Below are 17,806 nucleotides of genomic sequence, written 5' to 3' on the forward strand. Positions count from 1 at the left end.
AAGATCATACAATATCAAATGACAGATCTCTGAAGAGCAGAAAAATCTATACAAAGTGGAAGCGTTTAGTGGGAGAAAATTGTAGCAACTTAGATGTTTAGCCTAAAGCCTAAAAGTTTAAGTTGTAGAATAATTTAGAACGAACTATAAAAATATTTTAAAATTTTGTGGATCGAAGTCAATGTTCGACAAAGGACATCTTTTGCCTAATATAATACGTGATCTTTCTAAGCTTATTTTGCTCCTATGGTGTCTGACTTTAAACTCAATTAAGCAACTCTTAAAGATTAAAATCTATATACAATATAATCTCTCATTAATTCCAATTTGTTTCTCTCTTTGCAGATATAAGGCAGTCAGTATCTACTACTACTTAATCATGAGGTTTCTTCTAATGAGATTCGCTCTTAACGCCAGACAAATAAACATATTTTTATACTCGTACCTATATGTATAATGCATCTAAATAATATCATAGATCTCCTTGCAGTTTTAGTTCCCCCAAAGAACTGCAAGCACTTCCAGGCTTCTTGAATAAATCGTCATACCTGTAAATGTGCTCAACTTCATATGAAGATACCAAAACACGCATTTCGACATTTCGATGTTGCTGCGATACAACAACAGCAACAACAACAGTAAGAACAACAAAAACAAATAAGAGGTACGACACGTTGTGCGATCAACGTTCGATGACTTCGATTTGCTGGACACGATCGAGACAAAGTCGCTTACTTTCGCTTGGTCATGAATATTAAAGACATTAAGTAGGAACAATAACATCCAGCGAACAACTGCAGGAGCACCAGATCACAGAATGGGGTGAGGATCGTTCTGGGATCGGGATCGGGATCGGAATGGGGATCGAACAAGAGATCCGTACCACTGCTGATGCTGCTGCTGCTGCTGCTGCTGCACACTGCACTTGATGCGCTTTGGCTTTGTGTGAGTCTTCCTCATTTCGTTTTTTGTCTTTATTTTTTTTTTTTTTTTTTTTTTATTTGTGGAAATGTCTGATCATGTCAAAAGCGTCGCAGCCCGTCATACAACAAACAACAATGCCTCATACCTTAGGGGCGGTTGGAGGAAGGGAAGTTGCCACACCAACAACTAAAAGAACAACTGCAGCAACAACAACAACAACAACAACAACAACTGGGGGGAGGGAGTGGGGTAAAAAAGGATTTCGTGTCGTTTTGTCATCGCATGTTCCCTGCCTTCTGGCAAATGAAAACGTGAGCCAGAGTTTCTGTTTGGTCGGTCTACGGCCTGGCCTCCTACTCCTCCTTCTTCTCCTCCTGCTGCTGCTGCTGCTGCTGCTGAATGCTTATAAATATGCATTTCTTGATATTTTTTATATGGCTGCCATATAATTTAGCCAAAACGAAAACCAATAAACAATGGATCGAGAAACAGAGCCAAAGGAGGAGAGACAAGAGTGAGACTGCGACAGAGACTCCCGACTCCCAACCAAGTGGTGGAAACTGAAGTTGCAATTTTGCTGTCAACGAAACGCCAAACGAAGACGCGCCAATGCCTGGGACTGGGACTGGGACTGGAACTGCCTGGCTGGCGTTTTGCCAGATGCCATCAAATACTCGAGAGTTACATCAGGCGAAGCCGCAGATCGATGTGATTTGAACTTTCATCGCATCGCCGCACTGACCACCACTCGATGGATCTCGAGAGTCAAGTGTCTACAGCTCCGCACCGCAGATTCGCCTGAGGAATGGGAATCGGTTGGGCTACGTTTGAGATGCTGCTACATTTAAATCATCATAACTCAAAAATGCTGCTAACGCTTTACATAAGTACTCCTATCCGACGAGTGCCGATCCCAGTCATTAGGGCGAAGCAACGCTTTTTCATTTTGATTTTGCCTGATTATTAATGATTTCCGTTCGATTTATCACACGATCGATGGTTGTATAGTGCAAGGTCATCAAAGGAACGTGTTGATTACCAGCACACAATAATACCAACAATAAATTAATAGACAGAGAGCACCAGCACCAAGGCAAGGGGTACGGGTAAGGGGTACGGGTAAGGGCAAGGGCAAGGGATAGACAACCCGCGGTTTTCCTTCGTTCCTCGTTTCCCCATTTCTCTTTTGATGGATTGCGCCCAACAAATCCAATCCGTTTCTCATGTACAATGAAATTTGTTTGCTAACAATGTCCACCAGTCAGACAGACAGACAGACAGACAAACGGAACATTTCTCGTTTATTTATAACAATTTGGAGGCGTTAAATTGAACCGCATTTCGGGATCAATTTGTGATGATTCATTGCGATTTAATTTCCAATTTAAATGCTTCAAAAAATGAACTTATAATCAACAATAAGTAATAAGTATTTCTCCATACTCTCTCTCTCTACCTCTACCTCTCTCTCTGTGTCTCTCTGTAACTCCCTCTCTGTCGCTGTAATACTTGTCCATTTATTCGGCTTGGATTTCCTACCGAATTTGTCCATAATTTATATGTTCCAATTTGGTTACAATGCCACAAAATCTGGCTACAAATATGTAATCCAACACTAATTGGAAGCTCATGAGGCGTCCGTCCGGCAATGGGCTCTGCTCTTCGCTTCTAATGGCAAATGTTGCAAATGCTGCCTGCCAGACAATGCTGGCTAAAAATGAAACTCGTTAAATATTTATGAGGAGCACGAGCATCGGATCGGTCCAGCCAGAGACATGCTTGGGGGCCCAACCGGCCAGATGTGTAGGCCATAATTGTGCACATATTTTGATTTGGAGTTGCCTGCAGCAGCAGCAGCAGCAGAGCAGTAAGGGGCGGCTAGTAAGTGCGATCGGCGGACCCAACCCCAGGTGCTGCTACCAGGCTACAGCTTCCAGTTGCAGCAGCCAGCAGCCCTGACGCGGTCTGCCTTGCCCATGGCCATATACTCGTACACTCGTACACCCAATGCTCCGGCTCGCACATAGCTGTAAATAAAAAATAAGAGAAGCAAGCCATGCCCGGCCCGGCCCGGCATGGCACGGCACGGCACAGCCCAGCCCGGCCCAAGTGGCGGTGGCCCATAGCTCTCGGCCATGCACGAAGGCGCAACACTTCAGCTTCAGCGTCAGCATCAGCATCAGGCCTCTGCCCCGACTGCCCCCTCAGCTACAGCTACAGCTTCAGATTCAGTTTTGCTGCACGAGACTGTGGCAGGACCGTGGACCGCGCTTTGGAGCCACAACCTGTTTCGTGGGAACATTACCTAGTCTGGCACTGACTCTGGGCTCTATTGCCAGATCGGGCTGCAGCAGTTCGAACCCGAACTCAAACCCGAGACCGCGAACGCTCTGTTGCTGCTGACCATTGGGCCTCTGACGCTGACGCTGACGCGGATGCGGACGCTGACTTGGACGCTGACTGACTGACTGACTGGCGGACTGACTGACGGACTACCTCTTGGTGGTGTTGTTGGCCGCTCATAAATGAAACCTGTTAAATGAATGAAATAAAGTGTTATTTGCTCGACTCACAAATGTTTCTTAGGGGCCCTCTTTGGGTTCTTTGGATTATGCGCTTCGCTGAGGTTCAAACTGGCGATGGACGCGTGCGTGATGGGGGGCACTCCCCAATATGAAATGCTACATATATAAATTATATATAATTTTTATTTATTTGGATTTTACTAATATAATTATTTTTAATTAAATTAAATTATGATTTCAATGCCGATCAATATTCTCTTTAATATTCTTCAAATTCTAGTCACATCGAGGCTCTTAAGTCTACCTTTGGCCAAGACGATTCCCAAGTTATTCCAAGACTGCCCACAAAATAAGCTCAAATTATAGAAAATATATAGAAATTATATAATATAAATATATAAATTATATTCAAGATATGCTCGCATAGTGAAACTGAAACCCAGCTTTCCTGGCACGTTCTGCTCAGCTGCCCTCACGCTGCCATCTCTAGAATCTCCCATCTACCGGGGCACATTTTATAACTCGTGTGTGTTTCTGTGTTCGAGTTCGTCTCCTTCTGCTGTGTTTGCGATGTGCTCTGGTTCTTGGACTCTTTGGGAGCTTTATAAATATTTTCTCGCAGACCCCAGAGCGGGATCCGTATGAAGTTTAATTTGATTTTTTTTTTTTCTTACACATATTCCTGGGTCGTCTTCTCGCTGCCACTTCTACTTGGGACCTGCTATGCAGCCCCTATCCCTGTCCCTGTCCCTATCCCTGTACCTCGTATGTGTTTGTGAGTGACTTGTAAATTTTTTCGGTTTTGTTACTGGCTTTTTCCTGGTGTTTTTTTTTGTTTTTGTTTTGGTGCGAGTATTGTTTGTGTTTGCGTACAGTAGTTGTAGCTGCATGTTTTTGTTACCTTTCGAGTTGGTCTTCAACTTGAGTTTTATTTTTAACTTAATTTCTTGCTCCATCCTCTCCATCTCCCTCTCCACGCCGCTGTGGACTGGCGAGGTCTGTGGGGCTCTGGCGCATGTGTAATTCATATTTTACGTACGCACAATAATTCGCAAGTTTCGGTGCCCGAACCATATAATTTGTGGCAACAACAAAAGCCAGCAAATTTGCGCTCTGGCTGATCTGATCCATGCCCGAGAGTTTTGGACCCGCTTGGACTCGTATAAATGTGCGGGCTTTACATCATTTAGAGTCGCCTCGCAGACGTTTATTACAATTTCACGAGATTTACATTTTATTGTATATGTTTTAATTTAAATTTATAACTCGTTGCTCTTCTTCCACCATACCCGCGCAAGCCCCTCCAGCCACGCCACAAGCCGTTCAGATGTTGCCTTAATTCGACAATTTAATTTGGGTTTATGCTGCCTTAATAAGGGGAGCCATAATCTTCAGCCGAGAGCTCCCCGAAAGGGCGAATTTTTTTTGTTTGACTTATGTGAAATGAGGAAGCTATGAAGCCCGGCTTTTGGCTGGGGCGTGGCTCCCAGACTTAAGCTCTGCAATTTTCAGATTTTTTTTCATTCATTTTTTTTGTGTGTGTTTCGCTGGTGAAACCATTTGCATTTGATTGGAAGTTAATTCCGGTTGTTTTCGTAACAAAATTCGGGTCAAGCGAGTGGGGAGTTTGTGGGCTATAAAAACTGAAGGGAGGGCTCGATTTATTCAACGACTGAAGTAACGACTTCCGCTCAAAAGTTGTATGTTTAAACGCTGTGGCATTCAGGATTTTTACAGTGATTTCCTTTCAAAAATTAATCTACAGTGAAAGCTCTCTCTGCGTAGAGTTTACTTGGGCGGATCATGCATGCTGATCCCGAACAAATTAGCCTAAAAATATCGTGTCTCCTTGCCTCAATTTATGGCAAAAGTAAAGCATTTTTAATGAACAAATTATAATAATAATAAATAAATTCTCTTATTTCACAATATTGAGAAATTAATTTCAACATGGATCGAAAATACCTTTTTCGTTGATTTCTTCATCAACATAATCTTTTGACCATAGCAAACCCAAGCCACACCTATCATTCACACACTTTTTGATTTTTGATTAAAATGTGTATCCAGAGCTCCAGCCCAGAGCCAAATTGTAACGAATTTATAGAACTTATGGGGTTAAATTCTCCTTTCGATGCGGTTTGGGACAAAGTGCTTTAAAGCGGCGCCACAATCGTTTAGTTCCAGTTGGTAGCCAGCCAGACAGACGCAAGGTTATGGCCGCCGCAACAATTTCTAGCCAAGACATGGACTTGGATGTGGATGTGAATGTGGATGAGTAATGCGGTCCGCTTACATTTTGTTCCCATGAAGAAAAATATTTAATTTGATTGCGGTTTTTATGTCTTCATTAGCAAAATGTTGGAAAAGCAATAAATTAGAGATTTGGGCTTTGCGGGACTCTCGGAAATCTTGAATCGCTTCAAATCGGAGGCTGGAGAGAGGGTTTGACCGAGAGTCTGTTGGGGGCTGGTTTCTGGTTGTGTAGCTCATATTATTTTCGGTGTTTGGCCATGTAATGCGCTGTGGCTGTGGCTGTGGCCCATGCATGAAGATTAACACTTGATTAATGAACTCGATTATTCATAATTTGTTGCTGCTCTTCTACTTGTTTTTTTCTCTCATTCTCTCTCATTTTTGTCTGTCTGTCTGTCTGCTGTCTGCTGTCGGCTGCTTACAAATAATTGAAACATTTTGCGGGCTGCCTGCGACTGCTTGGGGCACATTCAATGCTAATGCAACTTCGATTTCAAGATCATTAAGCGCTACATGGACATGTACATGCGCTTCCTTTGGCTGCCATTATTGATGATTCCAGCTCCAGCTACAGTCTCAGTTCCAGCCACAGCCACAGTCTCAGTTCCAGACTCCAAGAACTCTGCAACACACAACACACAATCACACACTTGGAGTGGCACGCACCTGTGTGCGTGTTAGCTGCACATTTGAGGTACGCAACTCGTCAATCAGTTGACCATGTGCAACCGGTTTGTGCCCCACTTCCAGTTAACTCTTCACTCCATTGATTTCATCCATACTCTTAGCCTGCAGTTAGATCTGCTGGACGAGTTGCTTTGCATTGGAAGATTCCTAGGAACTAGATCACATAACGCAGATTGATAGATTTAATTTACCAAAATTATCTGCAACTACAAACTATTCAAATTTAAACTTTTCTATGGTATAAGTAACTCAGAAGAATTTAAAGTGGAAACATAGCTAAGCATATTTCATTCAAATTACCTCGAAAGTAAATTCCTTCCAGCCATTCGATTTCTGGTAGTAATTTTTAGTAAAATATTCTCCAGATTGCGTATTCCTCAGAATGAAGTTATATTTATTTATTTTACCCAGAAACTCTCTTAGAAACTCCGCTAAGAATAGTAGAAAATTCCTGTAGAGTTTTCCCTCTCTTTCGGGTAGAACATCCACGCTTCGTGTTGTACCAATTATCTCCACTATCGTTTGCACTTTTTTCCTTGGGTTTTTTTTTGTTGTTGTTGTATTTTATCTGATTATCTAAGCATGTGTTGATTTTTCCTGGGCACAGCGGCACAGGCGCTTTTCCAACTGTCAACGGCGCACAGCCGTCGCGTCGAATGATTTGCAGATTCTGTTTGACAGTTGGTCCGGTTTTTCATTAATGAACATGAGCACCAAAGAGACCAGACCCAAGGATGGTCCACTGAGATGGGGAGTTGTGGACTGGAACTGGGAGGTGAACGGCGATCGGCGAACGGAGAACACACGCACTGCAGTCAAGGGGATGCGTTGGTTGGTTTTTTTTTTTTTATTTGATTTATGGATGAGGGAAAGTGGGGGGTAGAAATGGGGCTTACGAATGGAATGGACTGCGACTAGAATCGGGCATACGATTCTTTTCTGTTTCTGTTTCGTTTCGCTTCGGTTCGGTTTCGGGCTGCTGCGGCTGCTCCCCCAAGGTAACCCTAATGAAGATAATTTATTATGCGATGCCGTTTAATTAAAATCAGATAACCCAACCAGAGAACCAGCGATCTTTCGCTGTCTGTTAAACTCAACTCAAGTCAGTTCCAACTCCTTCAAAATGCATACAGACATCGACATTCCCAGACCCCAAACCCCAGACCCCATCTCCATCGCCAGACCTGAATGTGGATGTGGATGTGCTGGATGCTTGCTTGGCCTCCGCCGAAATGTGGCTGCTGTTTGCTGGTGTTCTTGTTGTTACTCTTGTTAATTTCCCAGGCGCAGGGCCAGACACAACCAGACAACCAGATTTCGCGTTAAGTTCAACAACTTTGGAGCAACAAAGTTGTTGCGGTCAACATTCGGGGATGTGGATGTCGTTGTCGTTGTTGTCGTCGTCGTCTCCATCGTCATCGTCATCGTCGCCGGTGGCAGCTGTTTGGGACCATGCATGATTGGTATTGGTTCTTTATCAGGATCTTGTTTAGGCCATCTCGGTGCTTTGTTGATTTTGACTTTGACTTTTAGTGCCGGCCTTCCTCCTCTGCTGTCCTCCTGTCCTCCGGGCTGCCTGGCCTGCCTTTCCAGCCTGTCTGCCTTCCCCTTTCTTATCAACCAAAGATCAGTCCGAGTTTCACTTTTGTTCTCCTCTTATCCTCCGTTTTATCCAATCTTGCCTTTGGCTTCATCTCCGTTTATCGTCGTTTATCGTTGCTGTTGTTGTTTCTGTTTGATATGCAAATGATTTTTAATTGTGTGCCCGCGCGCGGTCCATCTGCAGCCTTGTTAAGACTGAAGAAATCTCTATTTAAATGCTCATCGAAATGTCATTAAGCAGCTCCTTCCTCTCCTTTGGCTCGCTGCCTGCGCCCTCATCCTCATTGGAAGGCCACACAAGAGGCGTGTTGTATGAGTCAGAACCTAACCGACAGGAGAGCTTTGTTGAGGGAGCTTTTTTTCTGCTCTTTTGCGAAGCTCATCTTTATACCGTTCCAATTGTAGCACATGTTCTGCCAAAGTCTTGTATTCAATTGTAATTAGAGCAAATAAAGCAAACAGCAATCACTTTCTGTGGAGGCTTTTGGGGGTTTTGCCATTGGCAAGTCTGTGGGCGGAGCACCGCACCACATCAGTGTCTTAAGAGAACTCCGCCGCAAAGAGCGCCTCCAGCTACGCTTAAAAGAGAATAGAGCAGCAATAGGTAAGTAAAGAGAAAAAGCAAGGGAGCTCTCTTGACTGCAAATCTATTTGTATAGCAAGAGAGCTTTATAGAAAGAGAGCAATAGAGAGAGAGAGAGAGAGACTGTGTGCGATATTGACAACAACAAATGCCGCGTAATTAAGACTCGACGCTCTTTTCTATCCAATCGCCTGGGCAGGTGCAACTGTGCCCAGTTTTACAGCCACTGGGCGCGTTCAGCCATCAAGTTTCCTTCCAGGGACTTTTCCTATATATGAACGTGGCACTGTCATAAATCAAATCGTAGAGTGTGAAATTTTTCGCCATCTGGCTTGACTTCTTAAGGCCCGGCCGGGCCGGGCCGACTTCATTAATATTTTCTAGCCGCCACTAGCCGCATTTTGTGTGTGTGTGTGTGAGTGTGTGTGTGCCGATCGGGCCGGTCGCATTTTTAGCCATTTATGACTTAATTTCAATTACACGCATTTGGCCAAAAATATTTGTTGCCACTTTGCGGGTAATTAAAATGGCAACACGTGCACGGAGCCGCAACACCAGCGCAAAAATGCTCTTGACAGTCGAGTCGAACGAAGTGAATGATGCTGGGAAATGGAGCCGCTGCGTGGGGGGGGGGGAGGTCAAGGCGAAATGGAGTTATCATCCTATTTCGTTTGCTAATCAATATTATGGGAAAGAAACCTTATTCTGGGCTACAGAAACACAGCAAGGAACAGTGCCCCTACTCGTAAAATAACAAACATTTCCCAGCATAAATAATTGCACTGCAAACGGAGCTTGATTAATTGATAAAGCCAAAGTTAATCATGGCTGGCCCCCTGGCCATAATAATCACAATCGGTGCTTGAGGCATGGGTAGGCATATGACACACATTTGTTCCGTTCCTGTGCTCAATCTGTCCGAACTGTCCGATGGCGCACCTTGCGGCCCGTCGTCTCGCGAGTGGAAGGCTCCCAGCAAGGTGCAACGAGCTGACAGACCGACCGAACAACGCCCCAAGAAGCCCTGTACCTGTGCCTGTGCCTCTGCAGCGGCGGAGGCGGCATCGATTTTAGAAAGTCCACTGGGCATTAAAACGGTAAAGCCAGAGCCATTTCCTTTTGGCCACCAAACCAGCAGCGGCAGCAGCGGCAGCATCAGGAGCAGCAGCATCAGGAGCAGCAGGAGCAGGAGCAGGAAAAGCCCAGACTTGAAACTTGAAATCCAAAGCCTATATATAACTCGGTGGCATCGGTGGCAGCGGCAGCATAAATTTCATTGCAGACATTTGGCCTTTTATTAATTGTTTGACGGCGCCCGTGCCCATGACACCCCTTTCGCCCCCTACACCACGCTAAAGCGGCATCCAAGAACCCCCAAACAACAAACTGCAACTGCATTTTCCTCTCTCATGCCCCCGCTCTGGGCGTGATGAGAAATTTAATATTGGCAAACGGATAAAACCGCCAGATAATTATACATTTTGAGTGGCCAAAGCTGCAGCCTGGGCTCTGGCTCGGACTTTGGCTTCGACGTCTCTCCTTCTCCCCCTACCCCTCCACCAACCGATTCCAACTCCAGCTTCAGCTTTGGCTTTACAGTTCATGCGGCTCATGATAGTATAAGATTTCATTTCATTAAAGTGCATCACGACGGACGACGGACGGCAGGCAGGCGGAATCAATGAGCGGCGGGCAACATAGTTGTTGCCTTGCCCCACCACACTGCCTCCCTGCCACTGCCACCCAATCCCAAACCCAATCCTCATCCCATTCCCTGCCAGCTACCAGCCAGCCAGGCAGGCAGCCAGGCAGCAGCAGCAGCAGCATCTAACCCGACTCAACCTACCTTGCTTACTCGTACTTTTCTTCTTATTGGCAGATTACGACGGCGGGGTGGCCGGGCGGTAAGGCCTGGCCAACTTATAATCAAATCCGATAAAAAATTTCATTATTGCTCCACAGCAGCAGCGGCAGCCGAAGCGGCAGCAATATGCCCGACAAGAAAATAAAAGAAAAGAAAGGCTTTGGGGGGCCGAAGCCTTGGACACCCTTTTGTCAGATCGATAAAGAATATCCGATATGGCTGAGCTATGATAATGGCATTCAACTAGATTTACTGAGCTATTGGTTGGATGATTTTTAACCAGTAAAATACAGAAGAACAGAAGAGTAGAACAGAAGGTTTCTTAGTGTTCCTCGTTCCTCTGAGATTTATATTATTTATAATAGAAAATTATAGTTTTATGTATGTACCTCTTTTTGTTTAAATTTAAGGCTCTTAACCCAGACATATCCATCCTTTCTTCTGGGCGCACAAATCATGAATTTCATTGTAACAAAGTGTGATAAAGTGAAGTCAGCAAAATGAAAGTTCTCTGCCAGTGAAAGCCATAAAACAACTAACATTTGATGCAGAACTAAAAGACATTACCTTCTATTTGGTAGAACTGCTCTCTGGCATAGCCCACATACCCTTTGTGACGGCAGGGTATACGTATACTGGCAAGCAAGAGCCATAACTGTTTTACAGGTAATTTCGCTGTTGCTGGTATGATTGTTGCTGGCTGCACTTAATTTTCGCATGCGCACTGAAACCGAGCCGGACTCATGATCGCGATTTTTTGATCTTCCGTCTTTCCGTTCTGCCACCACATCCCCCGATGCCTCCCCGATGCCCCCCACAGACCACCCCTCCTGCTCCTGTTTCGTGTGCGGAATCCATTTTGTGTGCCCGGGAGCGCTTTGGTTCTCAGCCAACTGTGCACTGTGCTGGCCACTGGAGGTCAGCGCGGTGCAAAGGAATAGAAGAGCAGCCACACAGCATTTGATTCGAAATGGCAATCTCTGGCCTATCGCTGGGGCCACATAAATTGGGACGTGATTATGAAATAATTGCAATTCTGTACTTTGGACTTGCGCAACTCGCCACAGACCAGACCAGACCAGAGCAGACCAGGTCCAGAGCGGAGAAGACCAGACCAGACCAGAGCAGACCATAGCAGACCAGACCAGACAGAAGGCAATCAGTCGGCTCCGCTGGCATCCATTCCAGCACCTTGGGGAGCCCTGAAGCCCACTGCAGCGCTGGCGAGCTCTGCGGCAGGGAGCAGCACTTCAAACGGGAGCAAGTGACAGGCGACAGATGATTGCCAGCCAAAGAAATCAAAGGAAATCGCAGTGGGGAAAGCGGCATTCATTCATTAAATTTGAGCGAGGTGGGGTGGGGGAAACTGTTCGCGGTGCCATGACAAATTCCATGACAACACCTGATGGCCGAGCAAAGAACTCCCTCAACTCATTTGCATGTGGTGCCCGAGGCTGATGCTACCTGTGGCTTCTGCTGTTTCTGCTCCTGCTCCTGCTCCGGCTCCGACTCCTGCTTCTGCTTCTGCTCCTCTTTCAACATATGCAAATTAAATATAATTTCAACACTCGCATTTTTGTTGGTTCTTCTCTGGCCATGGCCCTGCCTTGCGGCCATAATTTACATGAGGTTAACACGCAAGCAAACAGCCACAAACAACAACAAGGAACCGGCCTTGATTATCTGCTGAAAATCGAATGCACGCACATGCCCCGGGATCGAAGAGAGAGATGGTGATGGGAGTGTGGGTAGAGGGGTAGGAGGTAGAGGCTGCAGCCGAAAAGGAAGTCAAGTCAGGCTTGAAAAGGCTGAAAGAAAGAAATTCTATTACAATGTTGAAATATTGCCAAATCATGGCTCCGAAGTAAATAAATTTCCACGCCACCGCTCACCATGACCGCCTGAACTTCTGTCGTTGATGCAGATGCAGATGGGGAGCTTGAGTTTGAGCCGAAGCTAAAGCTGAAGCTACAGCCAGATGGTGGCGCGACGGAGGCACAGGAGCAGGCCCAGCAGCTAAAGTCCCTGGCCGTGTATAAATAAGTAACCTGAGCTGCGCAACACGTTGCCTGACAGGGGCTCCAAAAACGGCACACAGCATCTCCGCCCCGCGCACCACAGCACAGCACCACGAGTCGGTTTGGATCGGATCGGATTGAATCGCGAAGGGAAGAACGCGGAGCGGCGGAACCCGTTTAGATGCAGCCGCAGAAGCAGCAGCAGAAGCTCTGTGTGTCTCGGAGCCCCCTCCACTCTCTGCGGCTTTGGGGCATTTTGATTTATAAGCGATTTATGCACTTTGCCGCTAAGGTGGGAGTCCTCCACTTGACCGAATTCATACGAGTGCCGTGCCTGCCTGACTGCCTGGACGCAGAGTTTTTTCTCCCATGTAGGAAAATATACAAATGTAATTTACATAGCCTCGTGGGGCATTGAATTTTGGGATTTACTTGGGCGCTGGGCGCATTCATTCATTCACATGATTCAATTGGAAAGCATTTGAAGTGTGTGTGTATACGTATTGTAAGGCAGGCGTCTAGTGCTCACATCTTATCACCGAGACACGGCCGACTTATCTCCCCAGCAGAGTCAACAGTGGGGGATGTTTATCTATACCGCAGCGGGTGCCTTGTTGGCAAAGTACCATAAAAGGCCCATCAGGCAGCTGGGCGGACTGTTGTTCACGGCTCCCTTCTGCAGCATGCGCTTGGCCTCGTCCAGGGACAGCTCCACGACCTCTATTATTTCATCGTCCACACCGCCGCCGCTGTTGGCCTTGTCGGCATCGCTTACTTCGCAGTAGTACATGGCCTGTTTGGCACCCGAGGAGCCCACACCAGATCTGCAAGGAGATGAAACGGAGATCATGAGTGGGATTCGCCTGTCGAATGTGTCACACCCACTACTCACCTATATACCATGACTTCTTCGATGCGCTCCACTGGCACATCGTAGCCGCACTCCTCGAGAACCTCCTCACGTGCAATTTCCACCCAGCTCTTCGACTTGTCCACAATACCAGCGCACAGCTCCAAGGTCACACCGATTGAGGGCGGAAATGACTGGAGGTCGACATTATCAAAGTTCCCCTGCTCACTAGTGATTACGCCGTGATACACCGCCGGCCGGAACTGACGCACCAGCACCAGCTTCTGTCGCGTTGTGTTGTACAAAATGATGGCCACGCTGTCGTGCACCTTGAGCAGGTCCCAGTTCTTCTCGACGCCATTCTGGATGTAGTACATGCGAAATGGCTTCACATAGGGGGAGTCAGCGGGCAGCGGTCCCAACCAGATCTTCGATACGTTTTCCATGGTGTTGAAATATATATTTTCCGGGAGACACAGCTGATGCCAGGCACCGACAAACAACAACAACAACGACTCAACATATGTCAGTTGCGAGCAAGCTTTATGACATTTAAATCCATACGGGGCATGGTCACACTGATATTTGAATGTCGTTACGAAGATTTTGGTGCTTTGTTGAGCAGAAACCACATTACGCCCACAAGCAGCGCTGGTCCGCCGTTTGTCCTATTGCCTGTTCGGACCAGCTGCCTGGCCTCATCCAGCGACAACTCCACGACCTGTATTACCTCCTTGTCTACGCCCCCGCCCGCGGACACTCTCTGTTCATCGCACACCTCGCAATAGAACAAAGCCTGTCCGCCGCTGGAAATACCCACGCCGGATCTGTACTGAAAAACCTTCTGTAGGCCGTCGGCGGGCACATCGTAACCGCATTCCTCGAGAATCTCTTCCCGTGCTATATCCTCCAGACTCTTGTCCTTGTCGACTTGGCCCGCGCACAGCTCCAGCGTGATTCCCATCTCTGGCGGGAACTTTTGCAGATCCACGTCACCCCTGGGTATTTTTGGCTGTTGGCAGCTCAGCCGACCTTGGTATACCGCAGCCCTAAATTGCCGTACAAAAATCAATTTATCCCTAGACTTGTTATATAGAACCACCAAGACACCGTCCAGTACTTTAACAACGTGCGTCTCCTTCTGTAGCTCGTTTTCCAGGTAATTAACGCTGCATGGTTGAATCCATTTTGATTTAGCGGGCAGTGGTGAAAACCAAATTCTCGTTATGTCACTCAGTCGACCAAGGGGAGGCCTCTTTGCGTCAGAACAACAGACTCGACGCAGGCCTCCTCGGAGGAATTTCAGCATGTTTCAAAACAGAAAATATATAAACGAAATAACGAAAAGTCAGGTGTAAAAAACGACAAAATTCGATAAACAGTTTGGGAATCAGCGCTGGGCGTGCGTGCTGGAAAACGCCATCGCCGCTGAGTGTTGAGCAACGGCGCAGCGATTTTGACATTTCCATTTATCGAAAATCTTGGTGCCAGATTCGGTGTGCGGTGTGTAAAATATTTGTGGTTTGCTCCCAGCGTTAGATAATAGCCTTTTCCGAACTTGATTTGCAGCTGGGAAACGAATCCGATTGCAATATAGCCAGTAGCCAGAGTGTGTATCAATTAAGCGAATATGCTGCGCTCCAAAGTGATACAGGCAGCCTGCGCCGCCCAACGTGCGTTCTCCACCACCCCCAAGGTGCTGGCCGTCAAGCAGATGACGGTACGCGATGCCCTCAACAGTGCCCTCGACGAGGAGCTGAGCCGGGACGACCGCGTCTTTCTGCTGGGCGAGGAGGTGGCCCAGTACGACGGTGCCTACAAGGTAAGCGAAAGATAAGAAAAACCCTTGCAACCGATTACGTAAACAGCATCGGCCAGCAGTGACAGTTCGCGCTGACAGCTGATGCAGTGGGCCCCACATCGATGGGGTGGCGGGGGCAGTAAGCAGTCGAGGGGCAGGGAAAGTGCGTGCCTGCCTGCCTGATAATGAATCTGAATCGTGTCTGCGTCTACCTAACGCAGGCTGCGTGATTGAAATCGACAAGGTCACGCAATATGTGTGTGACTCGACGCCACGCAGATAACACGCAGCAGCGACACAGCGATAATATATATATATACCTTTCGATTTGTTTACGCTGGATGATCGCTGGTGCTCTAATTTGTGATTTATCTTTTGTAGGTATCCCGTGGACTGTGGAAGAAGTACGGCGACAAACGCATCATCGATACGCCAATCACAGAAATGGGCTTCGCTGGCATTGCTGTGGGTGCTGCCATGGCCGGTCTGCGTCCCGTCTGCGAGTTCATGACCTTCAACTTTGCCATGCAGGCCATTGATCACGTGAGTATTCCCAATTCCCCCACTCCCCCACACATACAAGCAGTAGCCTAAATACTCATATTATCTCATTGCCAAACCAACACTAAGGGAGAGATTACTCCAGTTAATGTGCCCCTCCCCCACTCCCCACTCTCCATTCAGCTAGCTAATACTCCTAGTGTCCAATTCAAGTTGATTACAAAATCAGGGGGCGGCGCGTAATGGGATAATATGGGTTGAGCGGCTCCTGCCACAAAATCAATGCAAAGACGAGCACAGTGGGCTCCCGGGATCTCTGTACCGTTTGACTAATTCCAAAAACACCCCCCTCCCTCCCATATTATCCGATTATGTGCAGGCCAAGCTACTCAAGTCTGTCAAGCCACCCATTGGCGACTGCCAGCTGCCTCTGCCCAAGATCATTGAGAGTCCGACCTCCACCTGGATAAGGGAAATCAACGATATACTGCAAAAAGATCGTGTGGGCGAGCGGACAATCATTTCACCGCCGCTGGGCAAGAGCATACCCGACAAAATGGAGGCTGCCCGCCTCATTGTCATCCGCCGGCGCAAGATGAAGAAGCACAAGTTGAAGAAGCTGCGCCGCAAGATGAAGTTCGAGTGGGCCAAGGTGCGGCAGCGTCGCGAGATGCGCAAGGAGAAGGCGTTCCAGGGACAGCTCATGGCGCAGATCAAGCAGGCGGAATCGTTCAGTGCCGAGCAGCATGTGGCCGAGATCCTGCGGCAGGCCAACGATAATCCGTTGCCACGCTTCTGGAAGGGACGACGCCTGCCCGCATTTATCATTAAGCAGAAATTAGGCCTTAAGTGAAGTTCAGCAAATAAAATGAAAATTGTATTAACTTGAATTGGCCGCCATCAGAGAAGCTATCGGGAGGAGGCACAGGCAACCATCACACGCTCAGACCCACACACAATATATTATATATCCTTAATAATTTCAAAAACCATTTTCCCCGCCATCCTCAATCAGATCATCAATTCGGCTGCCAAGACGTTTTACATGTCCGCTGGCGCCGTCAATGTACCAATCGTGTTCCGCGGTCCCAACGGTGCCGCCTCCGGTGTGGCCGCCCAGCACTCTCAGTGCTTCGCTGCGTGGTATGCACACTGCCCCGGCCTTAAGGTCATCTCCCCCTACGATACGGAGGATGCACGAGGCCTGCTGAAGGCTGCCATTCGGGATCCCGATCCAGTTGTGTTTCTGGAGAACGAGCTCATGTACGGTACTGCATTCCCCGTCGATGATAAAATCACCGACAAGGACTTTGTGGTGCCGATTGGCAAGGCGAAGATCATGAGGCCTGGCAAGGACATCACCATTGTGGCGCATTCCAAGGCGGTGGAGACGGCCCTCCTGGCCGCCGCCGAGCTGGCCAAGAAGGGCATTGAGGCTGAGGTTATCAATCTGCGCTCCATTCGTCCCCTCGATACGGCGACCATCTTCGCCTCTGTGCGCAAGACCCACCACCTGATCACTCTGGAGAACGGCTGGCCACAGCACGGTAAGCGATCGGAGGAGCACCCTTTCAATATATGCCCTATAAAAACTTAAATTCCGTCTGCTTTCAAGGTGTTGGTGCTGAGATCTGCGCACGCATCATGGAGGATCAGACGTTCTTCGAACTGGACGCCCCTGTGTGGCGTTGCTGCGGTGTGGATGTGCCCATGCCCTACGCCAAGACGCTGGAGTTACATGCTCTGCCCCGAGTGGCCGATGTGGCTGAGGCGGCCCTTAAAGTGCTGGGCGGCAAGGCGGGCAAGGCTACTGCCGCATTGAAATAGACACACTCACACACACACACATACGCACGATACGGCACAGAGCTAACTAAATTTACTGTCCTCAACGAAAAAACAACCAACACAAAAATGGTATGGACATCCGCTGTCCCTAAATTAATGCACCGAACTGCAAATCGAAAAGTGAAATGGAATGGTTTGAATTTAAGCAGCACCATTGGATTTTGTTTATCTTTCAAACCTGCTAGTTGATTTATTTGGTTATAGAAATCTCTTCTGAAATTAAAAAAAAAGAAAAACTAGAAAACCTGGTTCCACATTTCGTTTCATTTATTTCCGCGTTTCATAATTGGCGCCAAACTCCATTCAGTGCACAAAAATTCCGAAATTTTTCGTTAGAGAAACTCAAA

The 17,806-nt window shown here is 47.3% G+C and overlaps 4 protein-coding genes across 5 annotated transcripts in view; 2 read left to right on the plus strand and 2 right to left on the minus strand.

Moving 5' to 3' along the window:
* Positions 1 to 361, plus strand: part of LOC111074467 (DNA repair protein RAD51 homolog 3) — a 53,919-nt gene extending 53,558 nt beyond the window's left edge. Inside the window, exon 6 of the mRNA XM_041596467.1 lies at positions 346 to 361. The gene's annotated coding sequence lies outside the window, so the exon portion shown is untranslated. The remainder of the gene's footprint in view (positions 1 to 345) is intronic.
* Positions 362 to 12,852: 12,491 nt separating this feature from the next.
* Positions 12,853 to 13,828, minus strand: LOC111069308 (uridine diphosphate glucose pyrophosphatase NUDT14-like). The gene is made up of 2 exons (XM_022359317.2): positions 13,352 to 13,828; positions 12,853 to 13,283 (listed from the first exon to the last, which is right to left on the minus strand). Exons 1-2 carry the CDS (start codon positions 13,753 to 13,755, stop codon positions 13,052 to 13,054), a joined length of 636 nt encoding a protein of 211 aa, XP_022215009.1. The 5' UTR covers positions 13,756 to 13,828; the 3' UTR covers positions 12,853 to 13,051.
* Positions 13,820 to 14,710, minus strand: LOC111069303 (uridine diphosphate glucose pyrophosphatase NUDT14-like). Its single transcript, XM_022359303.2, has one exon. The coding sequence runs from the start codon at positions 14,616 to 14,618 to the stop codon at positions 13,905 to 13,907; it is 714 nt and encodes a 237-aa protein (XP_022214995.1). The 5' UTR covers positions 14,619 to 14,710; the 3' UTR covers positions 13,820 to 13,904.
* LOC111069289 (pyruvate dehydrogenase E1 component subunit beta, mitochondrial) lies at positions 14,703 to 17,707 on the plus strand. 2 transcript variants are annotated; one of them, XM_022359282.2, is made up of 5 exons: positions 14,706 to 14,812; positions 14,879 to 15,131; positions 15,492 to 15,653; positions 16,627 to 17,158; positions 17,227 to 17,707. In XM_022359282.2, exons 2-5 carry the CDS (start codon positions 14,940 to 14,942, stop codon positions 17,436 to 17,438), a joined length of 1,098 nt encoding a protein of 365 aa, XP_022214974.1. In that variant the 5' UTR covers positions 14,706 to 14,812; positions 14,879 to 14,939; the 3' UTR covers positions 17,439 to 17,707. The 2 variants fall into 2 exon arrangements, with proteins under 2 accessions (XP_022214979.1, XP_022214974.1); XM_022359287.2 differs by lacking the exons at positions 16,627 to 17,158; positions 17,227 to 17,707 and adding an exon at positions 15,991 to 16,480 and having other exon boundaries at positions 14,703 to 14,812.
* The last annotated feature ends 99 nt before the right edge of the window (positions 17,708 to 17,806 follow it).

This window comes from Drosophila obscura, unplaced genomic scaffold (genome assembly GCF_018151105.1).
Source record: "Drosophila obscura isolate BZ-5 IFL unplaced genomic scaffold, ASM1815110v1 contig_150, whole genome shotgun sequence".
NCBI classification, from domain to species: domain Eukaryota; kingdom Metazoa; phylum Arthropoda; class Insecta; order Diptera; family Drosophilidae; genus Drosophila; species Drosophila obscura.

Bases quoted from the DNA above. Each gene is read 5' to 3' on its own strand.
- LOC111069308 (XM_022359317.2), bottom strand. From the start codon at position 13,755: ATGGAAAACGTATCGAAGATCTGGTTGGGACCGCTGCCCGCTGACTCC. The intron at 13,284-13,351 runs GTGAGTAGTGGG...ATCTCCTTGCAG, and splicing joins GAAGAAGTCATGGTATATAG to ATCTGGTGTGGGCTCCTCGG.
- LOC111069303 (XM_022359303.2), bottom strand. From the start codon at position 14,618: ATGCTGAAATTCCTCCGAGGAGGCCTGCGTCGAGTCTGTTGTTCTGAC.
- LOC111069289 (XM_022359282.2), top strand. From the start codon at position 14,940: ATGCTGCGCTCCAAAGTGATACAGGCAGCCTGCGCCGCCCAACGTGCG. The intron at 15,654-16,626 runs GTGAGTATTCCC...ATCCTCAATCAG, and splicing joins CCATGCAGGCCATTGATCAC to ATCATCAATTCGGCTGCCAA. The intron at 17,159-17,226 runs GTAAGCGATCGG...TCTGCTTTCAAG, and splicing joins GAACGGCTGGCCACAGCACG to GTGTTGGTGCTGAGATCTGC.